This window comes from Fringilla coelebs (genome assembly GCF_963513975.1).
Source record: "Fringilla coelebs genome assembly, chromosome: 25".
Classification (NCBI taxonomy): Eukaryota; Metazoa; Chordata; class Aves; order Passeriformes; family Fringillidae; genus Fringilla; species Fringilla coelebs.
The window spans coordinates 7,036,408-7,058,231 of NC_140051.1; the positions used below are offsets into that span (position 1 = coordinate 7,036,408).

The 21,824-nt window shown below is 47.1% G+C and overlaps 1 protein-coding gene across 1 annotated transcript in view; it reads right to left on the minus strand.

Annotated features, from left to right (window-relative positions):
* The window catches only part of ARHGAP32 (Rho GTPase activating protein 32), a gene marked incomplete at both ends in the record, with an annotated part of 143,236 nt that overhangs the window by 50,873 nt on the left and 70,539 nt on the right, over positions 1-21,824 (minus strand). The window contains 6 exons of the mRNA XM_084221634.1: positions 1,126-1,200; positions 3,865-3,915; positions 9,200-9,281; positions 17,031-17,108; positions 19,156-19,278; positions 20,731-20,823. Coding sequence (XP_084077760.1) covers positions 1,126-1,200; positions 3,865-3,915; positions 9,200-9,281; positions 17,031-17,108; positions 19,156-19,278; positions 20,731-20,823 — 502 coding nt within the window. The remainder of the gene's footprint in view (positions 1-1,125; positions 1,201-3,864; positions 3,916-9,199; positions 9,282-17,030; positions 17,109-19,155; positions 19,279-20,730; positions 20,824-21,824) is intronic.

The window sequence follows — 21,824 nt, forward strand, 5'->3', positions numbered from 1 at the left end:
AGGGAAATCCATGATTCCATGGTTTTGTGGATAGCAGGACTCAAATGAGCTCTGACTGGCTGTCTTTATCAGCATTGCTTTGATATAAAATATTCAATAATAACCTGTTCACCTTGGGATGACCTCTAGGAAGGTACAGTTCAACCCCAATCCCAAGGGCTCAGGTGAAACAGAGGGACACGGGACAAGGTTGTCTGAAGCCTGTGCAAGAGCTCTGTCATTAGCCTTGGTGCTGAGCCCTGCCAAGAAATAAAGCTCCCACACATTGCTGCTCTCTCTCCTAAAATCCCACCTACAGTCTCCATTTCCAAGCGTTCATGAGATCCAGGGAAACAGAAGTCCAGGTATGACTTGACACAACAAGCAAATAAATGGGAATGTCTGTTGTCAAATACCTTTCAATAACTGAGGATCAAATGTTTAACTACATAAAATGTACCAGGGACACATCTCAGCTCCTCAGTTCCACTGGAACACTTTAATTTCACCTGGTGCCAGTTCTGACAAGAGACAGCCATGTTGTCATGGCAATGGCAACACAACACAGTTGTTTTCTGCTCTCACAGTGCACGGACACACAGGAGGGTTGTTTCCATTACCATAAAACTATATATTTAACCACATTTCTTCCCTCTCTTATTCAAGCAGGCACTTCCCCCCAGAGCATGGTCACAGAGGGTTTGGCAAACTCTTTGGATAGTGAGGCACAATTGAAAGCCTGGGAAAAGAAGAACACTTTATATTTAGAAATGTAGCAGCTGGGGGAGAAAAGGAGCTGATTTCTGATACACAGATTAACACTCACATGGCTGCTGATACTGCAGAGTGTGCACAAGGCAAGGCCCAGGTGTGCTGAGCAGCACCTTAAGATCTGGATTCACTCACTGGGTCTGGAGATCACGTGCAGAAAATCTGCCCCTGAGAAGCTGGGTTCTCAGAAGCAGGCACTGGCTCTTCTACCCAACAGGTTTGAATATAAAAAGAAATTAACAATTCTCTATTTCACTACTTATTACACTACAGCTAGGTCTGCAGCAAGCCTAGGGGTTAGTGAGTGGTTATTGCTACCACATACAGGGTTAGAGGTGGTTAGGACAGAGAGTGATGGCACAGAACAGGCTCTACCTGAGCTCAGGTGGGACTGGTTCAGAGCCTCGGTAACAAATGCAGAGCCTGGTTTTACACTATCCATCTCCAAATCTGATCATCAGGGGAGGGGGCACAGGGACAGACAGAAGGCAAGAGAGAGGACAAAGTTAAAAATCTCCTAGAGGGACTGCAGGAGACCAACAATTCAGCATGGAGAGACAGCAGTTAGAGAGACAGAGCTGGAGAAATCCAGAGTTCAGTGCTGGGCATGCAGAGCTGAGCTTCTCTGGGCTGTTCTAGGCCTGAATTGTTCCTGCCCATCAATGTCTGTGTGCAAGGAGGAGCAAACACTGTGAGGGAGCTGATCCACTGAGCTCACAGCGTGAACAGCAAAAACCATGGGCTGAGCTGAACTAAGCTGGGTGAGCACCCAAATCCCTGGAAAACTGAGCTGGGGATGAAGTGGGTGGTGCTGGGCCCTGAACAACTGGGCTTGGAGCTGGCTCAGGAGTGAGCACAGTGTGTGCAGGCTAGTTCCAATTCCAGTCCCTGCCCATGGCAGCAGGTGGAACCAGATGATCTTTAGGCTCCCTTCCAACCCATACTAGTCTGGGATTCTGGGCTGCTGTGCACAGACCACCCTAAGCAGAGTTTTCACTGTAAAAAAGAGTATTAAAATTATATAAAATAGATGTCAGTTTATGTTAGCAAATGCTGGAGGAGAGATCGGTGATTTTTAACACAGCACAGCTCGCCCAGGAACAGCCTTTGCTGTGTCTGGGAGACCAAAGATTTTGGGCTCGTGATCAGGGGCACTTTGTCCCAGTTACAAAACCCTCTTCCAGTCCCTGCTTCCCTGTCCAGAGCTCAGCTCGTTTATCTGAGCCCAAAAAGGAACTTCAGTGCCTAAATAAGCCCAGAAAGGAACCCTCCCCTGGCACCAGCAAAACCTGAACAGGACCTCAAATCCCCCATACTTAAAAAACACAAATATTTCTAAATTCCTGGTAGTGGAAGCCATGATCTGTGGGACACAGGAATAATATAAAACAGCCCCAGAGCCCAGGAGTGATCAGCCATGGGAGGATGTGGTTCCCCAGCTCTCCAGTGGTGCTCTCAGAGCAGCCACAGCCAAGTTTGTCATCTCTGTGGCAATTCTGTGACTCACAGAGGGACAGGGCTGTCACAAGGAATTAATTTCACAGGAAAAACAAGCAGAACCACTAATAAGCCTCATAGCTTTGAGCAGAAGTATTAGAGCTGCTCTGTTGTCAGAACCTTCCTTCTCACAGCTGAGAGAGAAGGGGGACTCGACACTGACCACTGGCATTAAATAACCAAAAATGTGGCCATTCCTTTTTTTTTTTTGTGTGTGTGTTAAAAACCTAATAAAAAGTCTGGCTGAAAAAATAGACAGGCTAAAGCCTCCCTGTGTTATCTGAATTTAACTGCTACTGATCCTTGGCAGGAATTGCATCTCTGAAGGGCTCAGGGATCCAAGGAACTTGACTGTACAAATGGAAAAACATGAAGAAAAATCTTTTCTCCATATTTGTGTGCCCAGAGGGAACTCTCTGGATCTTACAAGATTCACTATTCTGATTCCTCCCAAATTTTCTGTGAGATTATTTATCAGTGGACATGGCCACTCACAGCAATAAATTCTACCCTCATTCTTAAAACCTCCATCCCAATTTCAGTATTCCCTGGTTCCCGTGGGGTTGGACATGGGCAGTGGAAGAAGCCTCACCTAGCTCTCAATGACATATCCCAAATATGTCAATATTTATCAATATACAACCCCTGCTCTCCCCCTCTGGACATTCCTTCTGCCTGCAGGGCCTGGAGGTGTTGGCATGTGCTCAGGAAGGTGCTCAGGAAACCAACTCTTCCCACCAGGACCAGGTTTTCCTGTGCTGGAGGGGGCCCTGGGAATGGGAGCACTGCCTGTTGCCCACTCCCCAGGGACAGCAGCACAGTCTGTGCCAGCAGGCTGGCAGTGGGCGTGTGGGCAAAGGATGTATCTGTGTACATTTCCATCAATATTAGATATTTTATAATTGTCTCTTTACAGTATTTGCATAGCAAGTTTTCAGACTGACTTAGGGAATCCAAACAACATCCCGGGGGAGCTGATTTGTGCAAGTGAGGCATTTGCTGTAAAAATGATAAATCCACATGACCAATCCCAGGTTTTACTGACACCAGGTTATTGCTGTGAGGTTTAGACCAGCACTAGTAGGATCTAAAAAAGACCATGGCAATATGAAGCAGGACTAGGAATAAACAAGCCAAATATTAGTTCCCTTTGGGCATTGTCAGATGTTAAGTGCAAACATCATTCCCTCATTAAAAAAAAAAAAAACAAAAACTTGGCTTCTGAAGGTTGCTATGTTCTAACGAACTTCAATACTATGTTTAATTCCTCCCCATCACCCATTTTTATCTTCTTTTCTTTCACACTGACATTCATACTTGGTTGTCTGACACTTAATTTCTTTCTTTTTAATCTTTTCAATCTTTTTATGGACTCAAAATGATTCTATAACCCCCAGAAAAGAGCTATAACTAGCTTTGTTCTTTCCCTGCTGTATTATTTTATGTCCAAATATCTTTTAAAAAAGCACCTTAGAACAAAGATTTAGTTTGGTTTCCCCTAAACATCCTTTGGGGCATCAGTGCTACTGACCTACATGTACAGAATAAGGAAAGAAAAAGGAGACAGAGAAACAAGGCAAGAATGAAAGAAGGACAAAGGAATAAATGAAGACGTACAAGGGGGGAAGTAGCTCCAGGACGCTGGACGGGCTCCGTGGGCAGGGGAGACTGGGAAGGGAGAAATAAAAAAAAAAAAGAAAAAAGCAAAACAAAAACAAAAAGCAGCTGGTTAAAATATGCTTCCACTGAAAAGGGGCTCATTTCACACAAAGCTCAGCTGGCTATGAATAGCACAATACAACACACCCAATCCTTCAAGTTGTTTGGTGCTAAACACTTGGGAAATTCAGAGGATCCAGGAATTCCCACCCTGTGTCCCAGCTCAAAAAGCACCCCAGCATTTCACCACAAGGCCCATCCCAGTCCTGCCAAACAGCACAGGGTTTGTTATATACTGGATTTTGTTATATACTGAATTTTCCTTCTTTTCTCCTGGTACTAAAGCAGAGGCTGTTCTTACTCTTCACCCTGTGCAAAAAGCAGAGTAATTGTCTCAGAGCTGTGTTTTGCTGCTGTGCTCCTCCTGAAAATCATGCATTGCAGAGGAGGCAGGCCAGCTCTGCCCCAGCCCCACACTTGTGTTCTGGAGGGAAGGAGAAGCGTGGGAGGTGGTGCTTGGGGACATGGAGGTGGCAGTGCTGGGCAGTGCTGGGACTTCTCCAGCCCAAGGACTCCACAAGCAGGCACAGACCTGCTGGAGCCTGCTGGCTGGGTCCTGGTGGCTCTCAGAGCTGGGGAGATTCCTGCAGCACCTCCCAGACATGGAGAGGGACTCTCCTGGAGGGATTTGCACACTGCCCCTGCTGCCCCTTGCTCCTGGATCCCTGTGCCCGAGGGATCAGGATTCCCTGCAGGATTTTGGTCCTGAGGCCTGGCAGGGCTGGAAGCAGTTCCTGTCTCATCAGCAGCTCCAGCTGGGCAGCTCTGGGTGCTCATCCCCTCTCTGCCTCCCTCTGCAAATGGAGACCTGCCTTGGCTCAGCACTTTTCCATTTAATTTCAGCTTTAACAAGACAGTGGCATGAACACCAAACAACTGCTTTATTTACTTCAGATTAACAAGACTGGTACTAATTATGTACACTTTCACTTTCCCTGTTTTCTTTATAAAAGCACTAATTAAGACATGATGCTCTTATCAGTGTCAAATGGCTGCTCAGCCTGAGCATCTGCAGAATTTAAGCTCTATTTGCACTTTCTTCTTTCTGATTTTTATTAAAATAAATATTGACCACAATCTTTTTTATCCAGGGATTAGAAATGAGCCTGTTTCAAACCAGGCACGGCCTTGTTGTGATTACTACACCTCGGTGAATGTGTCTCAATTTGCATTTTTGCAGTTAAAATTAATTTCTCCAGCACTGACCAGAGCCTGCAGGAGGTCAGGGCAGAGCCTGTTGCCTGATCCAGAGCTAAATTTCAATCCTCCTAAAATTCAGTGGATTATTTGTATTGGGTGTGCTGACCCAGATCAATCTGTTATTGATGTTTTAAAAAGAAAATTAGTCATTCACAACAGCCTGTAATACTGACAGGGGACTTTTTAATGTTGTGTCCCATAAGAGCACCTTCACCTCTCAAACATAAATTAAATGGCAGACAGGAAGTTGAAAACTCCTCCATAAAGTTTGGCAGAGCTGGTGGGTTATACATTCTTTGTGAGAATGACCCCTGAGGCTTTAAAAATGCTTATTTGGGGGGGGAAGAAAAAAGGGAAATATTACCTTCTTATCCCCCATTTCCTCTCTTCAGCTCTAATTGTCCCCCTTTTCTTAATTCTGTGTTTCCCCACTGAAAGAAGCTGCTCCCCAGCAAAGACCAAGCCTAAAACCTTCCCCAGAATGAGCCTGCCAAGGCCACTGCAGTGAAGTTGGGTCACAGGAAGATGCTGCTTGTTAGGAAAAGACAAAAACAAACTGCAGGTGTGAGGTAAGGTGTGAGATATGGGTTAAAATACTGCTAAACTACAAATCTCCAGAATTCTGAGGAACTGAAAGACAGAGCTGAGACGCTGACTGTGACTGAGGAGTGGGGACAGCATGAGCACACATGGACATAAACACACTGCTCCCAAAAAAAGAGATGGACAGAGGGGGACGAGAAGAGTCAACGCAGCACAAAGTTCAGGCACTTCACAAATGTTCACTTAGAAGGAAAATCCAGAGCAGCTATTCACACTTTTCCTTCTGAGCAGCACTGAATATTTAAAAGATTCACTTTTCCCTGAATATCTGAAATTCAAATGCAGCCTTTAGCCTGGATCTCTAAAAATGCTCATGAATATGAGCTGATTTCATTTATTCTGGCACTGAAACTCAGCTAAATTGATAATATTAACTATGAAATAGTAGATATCAATCCAATATAATATTTTAGGCTAAAAAATTATTATTAATATATTGTATCCCACTAAGAATACTGGGAGAATTTAGAGAAAAGGCAAGTGCTCAAGAAATGTGGGATTTGATGAGCTCACAGAACTTTCCTAGATCTTCACAGGTTTTTTTACATAAATAGAACAGTCAGGAAAGCATTTGCATCCCAGCTGGGGAAAAAAAAGCATTTTCTTATAGGACGGAATATGAAAAAAAGAGGGCACAGGCTTAGTCCAACACTGGAGGGAAAATACCTCTCAAGAGGTACCTTTCCTCTCCTGACTCCAAACTTTATTGTCAAATATGTTTGAGAGGTGACTTGGGGCAAAACTGGTATTCTTTCACATGACTCTGACTGTTCAGAACAGAATAACAAGACAAGTTCTCTGTATGGTATTTCTGTTTTTCCTATATTTTCCCATTTTCCATCACTTATCCCAGGCCCTGGCTCCATCACTGCTGGTACAAAGCACATCCTGCCACAGTCCATGAAAATATTGTTTCCAGAAGCTGAATTTGCCCTCAAACCCAACCCTGCTCTGCCCTTCCCTGTGTTTCATCTCCATGGAACTGCAGTCACTGCCCTGCATTAGAGACCACTGCAATATTTTATGGCTCCATTAAAATGCTGTCCCCATCCTTTGTGCACATCAAACCCTCTAATTAGAAATAATAATAGAAACCCAGGGCAGGAAGTTCCATCTGCTTTTCATTAGGTTCCTCAGCCCAGCCAGATCCAGGGACAATTAAGCAGCACGAGGAGTTCTGTGTTAGGAAATTCTTTCGTGGCAAAGAGCTTTACTCTGTACATACACAATGTCCTGGATGCTCCACACATTATATTTTGATTAAAGAAATCAAAGTTGGCCTGTTGATAAGTGCAGCTCGTCAAGGCCAAATCTAAAACTTCACATTGATTCAAGATGAAATACCCTGCTAATGTCAAGTGAGGACAACAGCTCCAAGTGAGACTTTTAGGACAGTCTCTGGTCCTTGGGGACACGTACAGGGAGAAAAGTAATTAATGTGGGTATTTAAGCATGAGAAATACCCTGTGTGCATAATGTGTGGACTGGAAAACACAAAATGCAGGAATATAGGCGAGGAAAGTGCCTTATCCCAGCAATGCCATTCCCAGCTCTGCAGGGTGCCCTTGGGAAGAGCCAGCTGCTCCTCTGGCAGCACCTGAGTCCTGCCCCTTGCCACCTCCCTGGACTGTGCTGGCACACCTGGAACTGGAACTCCTTCCTGCCTTCCTCCTCTCACCCATCTCACACAGCACTTTTCATCCAGCCAAGGAGTTCTTGGAGTCCTCCAACACGACATCCACCACTCCCAAATCACAGGAACCTCCTCCCTGACTCCTATTCCAGCAGCTTTTGAAATGTCCAAGGAAGGAATTCCAGACTCCTGCCAACCTCTCTCAAGTGCTGTCATCTCCCAGGGTGCACAGAGAATGCACCCAAGGAGTGGTACCAGGAATTGTGAGTGCAGAGGAGGAGCAGGATGACAGAATCAGCTGCAGCATTCCTTACATCCCAAAGCTCCTTAGAGCTCTCCTAGAGGAGTCTTTTGATGTACCCATGGAACAACCATCAGGGGACACTTTTGTGACTTGGCAATATCTTCCAACTTATTACTTTTCATGATACATGGACTTGTGGTGCCAACTTTGTACCAAACATTTCCCAGGGCTGAAGGGGGAAATCCTTCCCAGTGTTGTTGAAGCCAAACAGAATCTCTTCATCCATTTTCTCCCACCAAAGCAGACCCTGCTCCCAGCAGCTCAGCACACTGAATGGCCTCAGCCACGTTTAACAATAAACATTTGCTTGTGTTTAGACTGAAAGTTGCCTTTCCTGTTTTAGCTGGGCACAGGCAGGTCCTGGATCCAGGGAATGCCCATCTCTGTGCCTCTGATTCCAAATCATATTCCCAGCAGTGTCAGAGGCTGGCAGTGCCAATGGCTGAGGACACCCCTGCCCCGATCTGCCAGCTCTCCAAAGCACACACATCACTGCAGAGCACTCACAGATTGGGTATCCATGACTTTCTACCAAACCCCAGAGCTCTGAGCTGATAAAATGCTGTTATTTCCCTTGGCAAATGTCAAGCTTTTGAATTGCATCTATTTGTTTAAAAGTATGAAGTCAGCAATCCACCAAGATAAGGAACATCATTAAAATACAGAAGAGGAATGAGAAGAACACCAGTTCAACACCAACTTCACTTCCCAGCTGCTTAACATTTTAAGAAAGAACAGCACATTGAAACTTCTCAATACTAAAGATATAAAGAAATATCTTTCCCTGTATGAATATTTTTTAAAAATTTCAGCTTCCCCACCAGTAAATTTTACAGAGTTATGCCAGCACACCTAATGCCAATCACTTCCAGAACACACTGAAAGGATGGGAAGGTTGACAGTAGAGTCAGATCCAAAATCCCATTCTCTATTTATTATTCCTTCCTTCAGCAGAACTTTGGATTAATTTGCCTGGTTTTCCTGTAACACAGAACTGTCCAGAAGGAAGCAGATGGAGCCATGTACCCAGAGCACAAGCAACCAGCATTCCAACTTCTTCCATTTATCCTCAAGCAGAAAGAACCTTCCAGTACCAAGGGGATCTATTCTATCTGATCAGCACAAACACTCCTGCTATGTTCTGTATAAAACATCCTGACATGCAACACTCCCTCGATCACCCAGAACTGGCATGTTTCATGGAATCTCTCTTTACAGACTGCTCAAAGTATCTTGAAATTCTGACAGGCTTAAATCCTTCAAGTCAGGCAGGAGGAGGACACTGATACAAGTCTGTAGAGCAGGTGAAGGACATTCAACACTGGGAGCTCCCCAGAGAGGGGCAACGTGTGGGTGATCAACACACAGAGGGGCATGAGGATGTGCTGGGGATGATCAACACTCATGACACGTGTGAAGGAGGTATTAAACACAGAACACACAAAGAGAACTCCAGTCCAGTTCACTGCATCAAGAAAAGCTGATTTACACACCTGGTTTTGGCACCGAATTGGTCACGGACTGAGGGACTTTGTCGTTGATGAGTTCTACACATTCACTGGGAAAGAATCCAACCTGGATTAAAACAGAAGGAGGAAATGGAGTGTTATGATCTGAAGTGTTCAACCAACATCTCCCCTCAACTCCCCCTGGGTGATGATCCCTGACATTATCCAGCATCAAATGACCAGCAGTCATTGACAACTGCAGGTTCTGCTCTGCTGCCAGCACCTGAGAGAGAACAACCTGAGAGCCCCAGGCACTGCAGGGTCCTGGAGTGATTAACTTTGAATGTTAATTTGCAGTGTCTGGCACTGACCTTTAACTCAGCACTTCTTCCCTGCATCTCCTCAAAGGCAGAAAGGCTGGAGAGCCCTTCTAAACCAGCCTAAGGATTAAAGGCTGTGGGAAGGATCCTGATGTGTTCTTGGAGTAGGATGTGCCTGCAGACATTCCCATGCTGCTCCAGATTGCAAGGCAAGATGTATTCTATTGCCATCTGTATGGCAGTTCTCTGGTGTCAAGTGGGTGATTCTCCTTATCTCTCTTCCTGAGTGATCATAATCACTCCTCCCTTGGCAACGGACAGCTGCTGATAACAGGCCATTGAATGTCACTGCACAAATGATAAGAACTGTAACATCCCATTGTGAGATGCTCCGCCCAGAGGGAGGAGCCAAGCATTCCTACCCAGATATAATCTGGAGATTCTGGAACACCAGCATGGCTTCCCACTGGACTACCCAGAGGAACAGCAGCTGCTTCTACTTCCATGGATCTGCAGAGGAAGAATTCACCCCTTTCCTACAGGACTCCCCTGCTCCAACAGAACCACCCCTGACACTCCAGGAGGACTGCAGCTTCTTTTCCAACTGGACTGCTACCAACACCCTGACCCACAGGGTGTCAGGTTGAGTTCTGACTCTGGCAGTGTTGTTCTAGTGTATTGCATTGTTGTATTTTTTCCTTTTATTTTTTTCCCTTCCCTATTAAAGAACTGTTATTTCTAGCTCCCATATCTATTGCCTGAGAGCCCCTTAATTTAAAATTCATAGCAATTCGGAGGGGTGGGGAGGGTTTGCATTCTCCATTTCAGGGGAGGCTCCTGTCTCCTTTAGCAGGCACCTGTCTTTCCAATCCAAGACAAATGCCACTCAAGAGGGGCTGCTGTGTCTGGGTAGAAGTGAAATTATTTCTCTTTCCCTGTTTGAGGATTCAGGCTAAGCTGTGACCAGAGAGGAATTTGCCACTTCCCTGCATCCCCACCTTCTCTCTTATTTCCCAGCATCTTTTTTCTTATTCTCATCCCAGGTGAAAGTCAGACCAGAGCAGACCTCTGGTAACTTAAATCCATGGTGCATCTTTCCCCACCTTTTCTCTGTGTTGCTCACCCAGCACAGCTCCTGTATTGTGAGATGGAGCTCAGGCACCAGCACCTCCCCAGACTCTCACCTGAGGCAGGGCAGATTCTCTGTCCTATTGTCAGGCCTGTGATTGGGACAGCTGGAAGCACCAAGTCTGCTCAAACACCACAGGAACATGAGGGAAAGAGCCAGAGGATGGCCCCAAGCTCATCTGAGCAGAACTGAGCCAGGACTGTGCCAGTCATGTTGGCACATCCATGAAATCCTCTGGAGGCTCAGGGGCAGCCAGCACCAAGCTTGGCAGACACTCCCTCCTCTATTCATTCATCTTACACAATTCCCTTTTGTCTCCATGGAGAAAGATTGATCTCCTTCCTACTCCAAGCTGATTTTCACCCACCAGCCTCCCACCAGTTTGGTGGCAGTGTCATGTGTGGGGTCCAGACTGAAGTTATTCCAAATTCCCCAAAGGAAGCAAGGGTTACCAGAGCCCACACCTTCCTCTTCCCACACACCAACATCCAGCAGGGCAGTGCCCTGCCCAAGCACAGGGACAAGCTGTCACCCATCACAGTGTCACAGAACTGAAATAAATTGTTGTCAGGACTCTGAGCTCAGGGCAGAGCCTGCAGGAGCAGCGCTCTGGGCCAGCAGCACTCAGGCTCTGAGCTGGCATTCTCTGTAACTGGGACTGGCCTGGGCCAGTCCCATCACAGGAGACTCACAGAACCCACCCAAAATCTAACACCAGGAATGGCTGCACCAGCCACTGCCTCAGCTGGGTGAGGCAGGTCTGCAAGGACATGGTATCCTGGAGTTATGGAACACAGTGGGGATTTTTGCACAGCTTATAGACAGAAATGTGCTAATTAACACGAGGAAAGGATCATGAACAGCAGCATCACAGAGAGGCCCCTCCTCTGGCAGCTCATGGCTCAGGGACCTGCTCTGCTGGGAGAGGCTGAGTGGCATGGACACTTAAGTGCTGGTGTTTAAACAAAATACATTTCCTGGTTTTTTATCATGGAATCCCAGGATGGGTTGGGTTGGAAAGGATTCCAGGGATCATCCAGTCCCTTGCCAAGGGCAGGGACACCTTCCACTGTCCCAGGTTACTCCAAGCCCCAATATCCAACCTGGCCTTGGACGCTTCCAGGGATCCAAGGGCAGCCACAGTGGCTCTGGGCACCCTGTGCCAGGGCCTTGCCACTCTCACAAGAAGGAATTGCCTCCTTATATCCAACCTAATTTTCCCTTTTTTCATTTTGAACCATTCCCCCATGTCCAGTCATATCAGTTCCTGATGCAAAGTCCCTCTCCACCTTCCTTGCAGCCCACCCAGACACTGGAAGGTGCTCTGGGGTCTCCACACAACCTTCTCTTCTCTTCCCCAGGCTGAACTTTAACACTTCACTGTGGCTGAGAGTCTCTGCTGGACATCTCCTATGTGAGAGATACAGGAGGCAATTTTTAATTTAGGAAAAATGCACAGATCCAGGGAAAGTCTCAGCCCACCACACAGACATCATCTGGGAAACTCCACAGCTGGAGTGATGAAACTTCTTCCATTTTCAGTAACTGCCCACATTGTCTGTTTAAAGAAACCTGAAGTCCTGGGACCCCAACCTTCTATTGTTCATCTAAATCTGCATCTAAACCCAAGCCCAGATCCCACATTGTTGAACATTTCATCAAATGCTGGACATGAAACCAAAACTCATTTGCCTTTGACTGTTAACACAGTATTTCTCCTGTGTCTGGATGCACTGTACAACACACTAACCAGGAATTCAGAAATGAAAGACCCTGGATGATGGTGATGTCACTGCTTCCAGATATCCCAGAACCTTCCCAAATCAAACATTCTACCTGATCTCCATGTATCACTTTTACCATGTTCAGACCAATAATTACAATAGATTTTTAGGGGGAAAAAATTGTGCTGGCTCCCTCATGATAACTCACTGCTAGAAATGATTCACATTTTCAGACTGACTTATTCTAACTTCTTGCAAGATCCCCAGGAGATCCTTGTTGGGGTTACAATCCACAACTTGTGCCTCATTCCCACCCATTTAAAAGATGCTTCTCCTCCTACGGGAAGTTTTCCATGATTTTTGTATAAATAAATGAGTTTAGTCCAAGAATTAATCTCAACAGATGTAGCAAGGCACTATTAGAGCTTGAGCCAGGATTAAAGGATTTGGCAACGCAGGAAAATTAATAGCCAGGGCAGTATATATTTAGATAAATGCAAGGTCATCTCAAGGTTAAATATATCACCACAAACCTTCAGCAGATGAGGAGGGTTCAGGCTGCTGGTGCATGAGAACTGCTCTGCAACACCTACTACAGCTTTATCTTTTCACTTCTGTGACAGGGGCTGCTAAAACTGGGGGACACAAGAGGCTTTAAGGGAAAAGTCAGAGTAACAATGGTAATTTTCAGTATGGGAAGGGAATTCAAACAAATGAGGAAGTACCTGCAACTTAAATGGCAAATGAAACGTTAGACATTTGGATTGCTTTCTTGGGTTTGACATAATCTACAGCGTGGAATCAATTTTAGTCAAAAAGTTTTCTCTTTTCCTTTTAAATCTGATCACAGTCTAGCAGACCCTGACAGGGAAACTGCAACTTTTTATGGCCTATTTGGCCTTCCTGAGGAGGATTTTCACTGAGTCTTTGCCAAGTGACTACACAGAGAGCAGGACAGCCTCACCTCATTCCCAGAGGAGCCCCTGCCGAGATGATCTTTCACTTTAGGGCACTACTAACAGGAAGAACAGGATTATTACTCCTCTTATCCTGAGCTCCTGTTAAAGAGAGTTGAACACCTGGGCCATAAAGCTATTTTGATTTCTTTTATTCACACAAAAAAAAAGTCTGTCTGGGATGGTGCTTGTTGATTATCCATTCCTGACTGGTGTGCCAGCAGCACTTTGGGAAACCAGAGAGGGATAGGGCCTTTGGACAAGGGGTGGAGTGACAGGACACAGGGATGGATGGGATTTAGATTGGATATTGGGAATAACTTCTTCCCTGAGAGGGTGGGAAGGCCCTGGCACAGAGAAGCTGTGGCTGCCCCTGGATCCCTGGCAGTGCCCCAGGCCAGGCTGGATGGGGCTTGGACAGCGGAAGGTGTGCCTGCCCATGGGAGGGGTGGGACTGGATGATCCCCAAGGTTCCCTCCCAACCCAAACCATCCTGGACTTCTGTGGAACTGGGTCCTGCAGACTCACAACCAGCTGAAGCTGCTGCAATCACAGTGTGATTAAAATCAGCCCAGTTCCCCCCAGCTGCACACCCTGGTTTTGTCACCTCTCTAGCAGGGCAGGCTGTGGGGCAGCTCTCCACCTCAGGAAACTATTCCCAAAAACCAGAATAATTCAGGACAACCAAGAGCAGTTATGCATCAAACAAGGGCCTGTCCCAAATGACTCAGCTCCCTGACACAGAGCTGATTGAAAAGACAAAGCATGAAGCAAAAGCAGAGCAGAACAAAGAGGGCTGAAGGCTGTTAATGTGGAGGTGGCTGTAATTTAGGTAACAATCTTACAGAGAAAGCACTGACTCACACTGAGGGCATTGGAAGCTAAAAAAGCTTGAGGAAAAATGTCTTAAAATCATTTCATTTCAAGCAGAGCAAATGGCAAGAAGCCTCGTGGGTTGTTTTGTTCACACAGGATTAGGTGTGTTGCAATGCAGTCGTGAGCTCAGGTATGCAGAGAGCACAGGCACTGTGCCAGGGAAGTGTGATGGATACAAACCCAGTGAATCACCCCTGAAGGACAGCTCTGGCTGGCAGGAACACTCTGACTTCCATGCTGAATCCAAGCTGCAGGTGTTTGCAGCCTGTCAGAGCCAGTTTTTGGCTCACTTCTGCAGAGCTGCCTCCAGTTCCTCACCACAGCCCTCCCATAATCCCAAGGGATGCAGGACAGGCAGGAGTGAAGGCACTTCTGCCTGGGCACACACAGCTCACAGCTGCTTCAAATGCACAAAACCAGGGGAGTTTCTTTAAGTCAAGAAGTAATTTTTTCCCTTTCAGCAAAACAAGAAATTTTTTCCCCTGTTCTTGCTTTCCTCCTATCAAGACATGATTTCTAATGGAAGCTGTGGTTGGATGATAAAACCCTGCCCCTCCCTAACATGAAGCAAAAACCCAAAAACTAACAGGACAAGCTGTCCAAACATTTGGTGGCAGGACCTCCTCCTTTTATCTGCTCTCAGAATCACAACTATCTGGCAAGAGGGGCTCTGTTGATTTATTTTATTAATTCAAATGACTGGATCAACAGATTGCTATCACTGCAATGTTCCTAAACAGGAACAGAACTATTTGCCTCTAACAAATGCTTTAGAGGCTGCACAGCTTCATCTGTGCCTACACCTCTTGCTGTAACATTCTTCACCTACATACACACTCTGTTTGAGCATCCATCGAGGACACTTCTGCCTGTAACTCATCTCTAGGTCTGCTGTAGCAACACCAGAGATAAATTCCCTTTCTCTGAATTCTTACTGCTCATATCATCTAAAGACTTCATTCCATCAGCAAATATACATTTTCTGTACATTTAGAGCTCATGAGCCTTAAACTCAACACACAGGTTAAGACTTTGAGCAAACCCAGCTCCTGGAGCTGTGGGAACACAGAGCTAGCTGCATCTCCATGGTGTGTTTGGCTGTCACCTGCTCCCACTGTGATCACTCCTGCTTGTCATTAAGGGCACAAGATTATTCCACCTCTAATTTTCTGTTAAGCCAGAATATGGTGCTGTATTTCTGCAGCTGCTAGTATCTGTTGTGTCAGGAGCCTGACTGGGCAGGGACACAGAAAACTCCCTTTTCTGGCAGTTTCCTCATCACCATGTTTTTATGCTGGGAAAACACAACAGGATGGCTGTGATCTGAGAGGCACAAAGCAGTGACAAACTGCAAAGGGCTGCCTTGCTTCTGTGCCTTTCATCAGCAAGTGCTGTTCTCCAGACCTGGCCCCAATGTCAGCCAGCCTGAATAATGGGATCTACATCCCACACATCCAAAGCCTGTGCAAAATGCCCACACTCAGGCACAGACCACAGGATAGCTTTGTTTTGCTTTATTGATTCACTTGGAAGTTAATCATGGCATAGGCTGATCATTCCAAGCAGTATTACAGCATTTAATTGATTGAGGCCTGGAACTGATGTCTGAGGTGCCTTCCACCCCAAGCCCTTCTCTGATTCTATGACAGCACAGCATATGCAGCTTTAAGGCTTCTAAGATTAGAACACAAGCCCAGCAAAGGCACAATACAGCTCAGAAGCAGAAGTTTGTTCAAGTAGTACCAGTGTGTTGATTCTAGAAACAAATCAAACTTCAGAACAGGTGCTCTCCATGCTGCTCTGACTTTACAAAGGAGATGTCACCTGAACTCCCACACCTGACACAAAGCCAACACAAGGGGTGTCTCACGTGCCCTGGCTGAGCAGACAGTGCTAGGATGGTGTGAGTACACCATCCACATCCAGTGGTGTGCTACACTGCATCCAGCTGGGATTGGGAGATCCAGCCACTGGGCACTGACAACAGCACGGCCACAGCCTGGCCTGGCACAGAAAGGGCTGTCAGGGAAAACCTGAGGAGCCTCAAGAAGACCTTCCATGCCAAATTACACAAGTGCCTGGTCAATCCTGAGCCTCTGCAGAGCAAACTCCTCATCCCACCCACTCACAGACAGCAGCTGCAGATGGAAATCCCTGTGGCTGAAAGCAGCTGAAATGTGAGACAGCACAAGTCAGGCCCCCAGCCCCCAGTGGCTCTGGGGTTTGCTTGGTTAAAAGAGACTTTTAAAGCTTTTACATTTCCTAATGGCAAAATCCAAAGGATTAAAAACTCTTTGGAAGGACAGTGCCATTTGTGCCAACACACAAGGTTTGGTACCTAATCCCCAGGCATGCTTAGGACCTTTTGAAAATTCAGTCTCCATCTCTGTGCTGTGATGATTACAGGGACCAGCAACTGACAGCACACAGTGAACACAGGCATGGATGGGTGCCTTCTCTAAGTCAGCAGCACTGTTTCCTCAGCTGGAATTCTCCAAATCCTCTATGTTCTGCCTGAGCTGGTTTTAGCTACTGGAAGGAAGGGGATGATGTGAGTAACAGTGTCAGCTGCCTTGGAGGGGGTGCAGCACAAGCTTCCACTGCCATCAGGCCAGCTGTCCATCACAGGGCACAGCCAGCCCTCCTTCCCGTGGTGAGGGAGGAAGGAAACTTCCAGTGGAGACCCTGTGTCTGCTCCAGCCCCAGCCCAGAGAGAGGGGGAGTCCCCTGACACCAAGGCAGGGACACCCTGCTCATCCCCTGAGCCACCCTGAGCAGGCACAGAGGCTCCAGGAACACAGCACTGCTGGGCTCCTGCTGAGGTTCCTGCTTTTGGTCCAGCCCCACTGCCAGGGCCGGGCTGCTGCCTACCTGGAAGCCGTGTTTTCCTCTCCACCACGAGGTCAGCTCCTTTGGTGGCATGTCAATGACAGACACGATGTCTCCCACCTGCAAAAGGTCGACAGCATCAGTCACAGCCAGGAGGAGAGCACAGCTCCAGTAACCACAGCCTCAGCACTGCAAAAACTGCACAGCTCTGGAGCAGCTGCACGTCTGCCTTTGCAAAGGCAATGGAGGTGTGGAAGAGGGGTGGGAGAGCTCCTGCACTGTGCAGCACACAGGATACAGATGCTCCTAAGGAAAGGGCCTGAAGAGCAGCAGGCTCCTGGGAAGGGCTACAGAAGGTTCTGGTTAAACTGCAAGGATGTGTCAAGCACTTGGGAAAATCTGCTCCAGTAGCTGAAGTGGATTTTACTGCCCTACCCACTGTAGGCACTGGCATGTGTTTCCTGCTCCCTCTCACAGCAGAGTGAAGAACTGCCTTTGCAGCTCCCAAGCTGCCCCAGGTGAGCTGCCCAGGGTTAGGAAGTGAACACAGGGGAAGTGGGGCTACAGCAACAGGATGGAAAATGGCCAAGGCCACCAGACAGGCTTTCTGAGGCTTTGCTCATTCCCATCAAAATGCAGTACTGCAATAGTTCAAAAGGAAATCAGTATCATCAATACTAAATTTGGCTTGGTTTGAATCAAGCTCTGTGTAGCCTCTATTACAGAAATGAGAAGGGGCAGAACCAAAATAAATACTGCAGGTATTGCAGGCAGGTGGGCAAAAATTCATGCCAGTAATGCCCAACTTTCACCAGATATTTTACACCGATGGATCTCAAAGTGTTTTACAGAAAAGGCAACACATTCCCAGTCTGCAGACAGGGAGGACTGAGATGTGGGGAAATTATTTCCTCCAGGGAATAGTGAATCAAGAGCAAAGAAAATGTCCATGAAAGAAACTTCTGCCACCCCAGGAGCAGAGACACTGAGGATGTTTCTCAGAACTGGGGAGCAAACCCCAGACAGCTGCTTGTGCAACTGCCTACTAGAAATTTAGAATAAAAACCACAGAGATAATTTGGGTTAGGGAACAGGACTCAGCATCATAAACCCCCTGACCCTGGTCTGTGTCAGTTCTGCTGTGGTGTCTCACTGCACACCCTTGGAAACAACACGTGCCTCAGTTTCCCTTCTGCACAGAGCAAGATTTACAAGTGGGAAATGTCATTTCAGCGCTCTCACAAGCTGACCCAGCCTGAATCCTGTGCTGCTTGGAGCCCAGCTCAGAGCTGCCATGCCCACACGTCCCTCTGACCACACAGTTCTTTGGGGTACACTAATCCTTGCCTTGATTTGACATCAACCAAGCCCTGGCAGCACCAGACTATCACTGCTGTGATTCCTTCCTGTGCTGCACACCAAGGATGTGATCACAAAGCTCCTCAGGCACTGTTTTCCTTCCCATGTTTTGTAGAAACAGCCCCATTGCACAGACCACTGCTTTTTGGGTAAAACAGACAACTGCCAGACAGCCAAAAGCTTCCAGGGTCTGATCTGGAGATCTTGGATGGGATGTGGAGCAACCTGGGCTACTGGAGGGTGTCCCTGCCCATGGCAAGGGGTGGAATGGGATGGATTTTAGGGTCCCTCCCAGGTCAAACCATCCTGAGATTCAGGGACTAGCTCCACAGCAGCTCTGGATTTTCAGGCCAGTTTTAGCTCATCACCTGCCCTTTAAGCAGCAATCCTTTGCCAGTCTGGTTCTTTACTTCTCATGGGAGCAGAAGCTCTTAAAAGTGGTTATGGACAGGGACTTGCTCAGAGGGTGTGTGTAACCTGGGCAAGGAGAAATGAAACTCTTGTCCCCACACACACAGGGACAGTCACCCTGAACAGAAAACACGTGGGCTCTGCTCAGGGATAGCCCAGAGGAGCTGGCAGGAGCTGGTTAATCAGAAGATACTAATGCCAAGTAAAGCTTTATTGTAAAGATGACTGAACATCTGCCCATATCCAACTTGTTGTAAATCGAATATTTAACTCAATCTTCCAAGCTTCACCTCACAAAACATTGTGGAAGTGGCTGGACATATTCCTGATGGGCACACAGACAAACAGATTACACTCATTTGGAGCTGACAACAAGGAATGCAAGTGCTTCATTTACCTCAAACGACAGCTCATCTGCTGCTTGAGCAATGTATCTCTTAATGACGTGGGCAGCAGCAATAGCAGGGACATTAATGGATGATTCCTCATGGACCAGCAGGTGATTCCCCTTGTTATCAATCTGAAACAAAGAGCACAGGGGACTGTGAGGCAGCTGAGGACAAGTGAGGAGGCATTTTAACGGTGCAAAGGCTTCAAGCTGATTGAGGGAGACAGCCCAGCCCTGGGCCCCAGGAGAGAGGGCACAGCACAGCCAGAACAGCTCACTGGGGGCTCCAGAAGGTCGGGTGTGCCTATCCAGAGGAGAGAAATGCTGGCTTGGTGCAGCTTTGTGTACAAACAGCAGCACACAGTCAGGGCCTGCACCTCCCTTTAACACCTAAGCCTGGTGGTTTTCCATGGCAATACAGACGTGCTACAAAAATCCTCTACGAGGTGGAATTAATACTCAAGGTACTGAGGCAAGGAGAAAGTGCTGTCAACCCAAAAACTAGTGTTGCTTTCCATTTTCTCCCACTCTTTTATTTATTCTTTTAAGGAAAACATGCACCCCCCTTGCAATCATCAGCATACTTCCAAAACTCCCAGATTTCTGTGTAAAATTGTGCAGGATTCTCAGTGAGTCCCAAAGGTTACTCTGCACTGGGTTTGCTGTGATCTCCAGGCCTACTGTGTTGCTCTGAAAGCTACATTTTATTTCTCCCTACAGCTTCCTCCCTCCCTTTGCTGCTTTCCAAGGATTTTTCTTGTCCCAAAGGATTTCAGGGTGAGAAGGATATCAGTGGAAAATTGCAGGAAAACACACTCAATGCTTATCAGATCCATTTAAAAAGGAGCTGCAAGTCTATTAATAGCTGCTTCTATTCCTGGTGTGCAGCGATGGGAAGCCACACGTCTGCAGGCAGCCTGAGCAGGGACAGCTGGACACTCCTCCAGCCTCCCCTGCCCTCATCCCCACTAAGGGCTATTGTTTGAAGGCTACAAGACCATTAAACCTGAAAGCAGAGCTGCAGCTGCAGTTCACAACACACAAACTGTGCCACTGCAGGCACAAGGCTGCCTCTGTCTGCATTGGAGCCTAAAGGAGCACATAGTATTTACTGGGTTTGGAGCTGCCACAGGGAAAAATAACTTAGAAAACCAAGAGAGCAGGGAAACACCATAACAGAGACAGCTGAGTTTAGAAATGTGCCACAGTCGCAGCATTGCCTTGGCTAAAAGGAGAGCAGGAATAAGTGAGCTTTGAAATAAGTGAGCCTTCTGCAACCCAGCACTGGGAGATCCAGCCCTGAACCCGGCATTCCCAGGCAGCCCTGGGACTGCCACCTCCTCTGTTTGTGCATATCAGCAGGACAATCCCCTTCTGAGAGACAAAACCCAGGTTACAAGGGAAGAAACTCTATACTCTTAATACTGGCTGGGATTCTGTGTGTCCTACACCTTCTACGTGCTGGTAACAGGGGAATAAAGCTTTCAGGATAGAATTTCAGTGACATCAACAGGTCTGGAAAGAACAGGTGCCTGCTGTGTTTCCAAGGTCAGGAAACAAGGGACACCCAGGTTTGTGCTGTACCTCCATCCATGTGAGGGCAGGGCCACAGTTGATCTTGTTGCCTGCGATGTTGGAGAGCCGAGCCAGGTAAGCCATCAGCATCTGGGTGACCAGCTGGGACACAAACACACACACACAGTGCTCCTGTTAGTGCCCCAGCCTTTGGAGAGCCTTCTGCGGGCTTAGGGAAGACCAGAAAGCACCCAGTGCCACAAGCAAGAGTTACAGAGATCCGTTCCCTTCTGCAAATAAATGCATTTCTGTCATTTGAAGGACAGCAAGCTACACACAGGGTTACAATGGCTACACCAAAAGAAAGGTAAAGCTCTCTGTGACAGTAATAATGTAATTATTACCATTTTGTAAGATTCACACAGATTTTCATAACTTCCCTTGTCAAGATAAATTTAAAGCTTTGCCCTCATCATGGACACACATACAAACAACTCACTTCTTAGGGCCACCAAAAACACCTGAGAATCACCCAGTGAACAAACAGCCCCTGATGCCACCCAGTGAACAAACACCCCCTGAGTGCCCCCAGTGAACAAACACCCCCTGAGTGCCCCCCAGTGAACAAACACCCCCTGATGCCCCCCAGTGAACAAACACCCCCTGATGCCCCCCAGTGAACACCTCCTGAGTGCCCCCAGTGAACACCCCAAGTTCCCCCCAGTGAACACCCCCTGAGTGCCCCCCAGTGAACACCCCAAGTTCCCCCCAGTGAACACCCCCTGATGCCACCCAGTGAACACCCCCTGAGTGCCACTTCCACACGCCTGCAGAGCCTAAAGAATGCAGCACCTCAGAATGACCCCCTGGCCAAAGAGTAACATTTCAAGCAGTGGAAGAGGGGTTTAAAAATACACTTTGCCATGTCCCTCCTGTAACAGTAAACTGGTTTTTATTACAGAGAAGCCACTGAGGTCTTTCCAGAGCCTCCCAGTAACAGTGGTATAAAGCAGCATTGTAGCCCAGAATCTGTAAGACTGTTTAAAACATTGTTCTCCTCAAACATCTGTTCCAACATGGCCAATTCAAAATAAAAAATATATGATGAGACACCCCACAGCTGCAGAGCAGCAGAGCTGTTCAGCATCTTCACATCCTCTGTG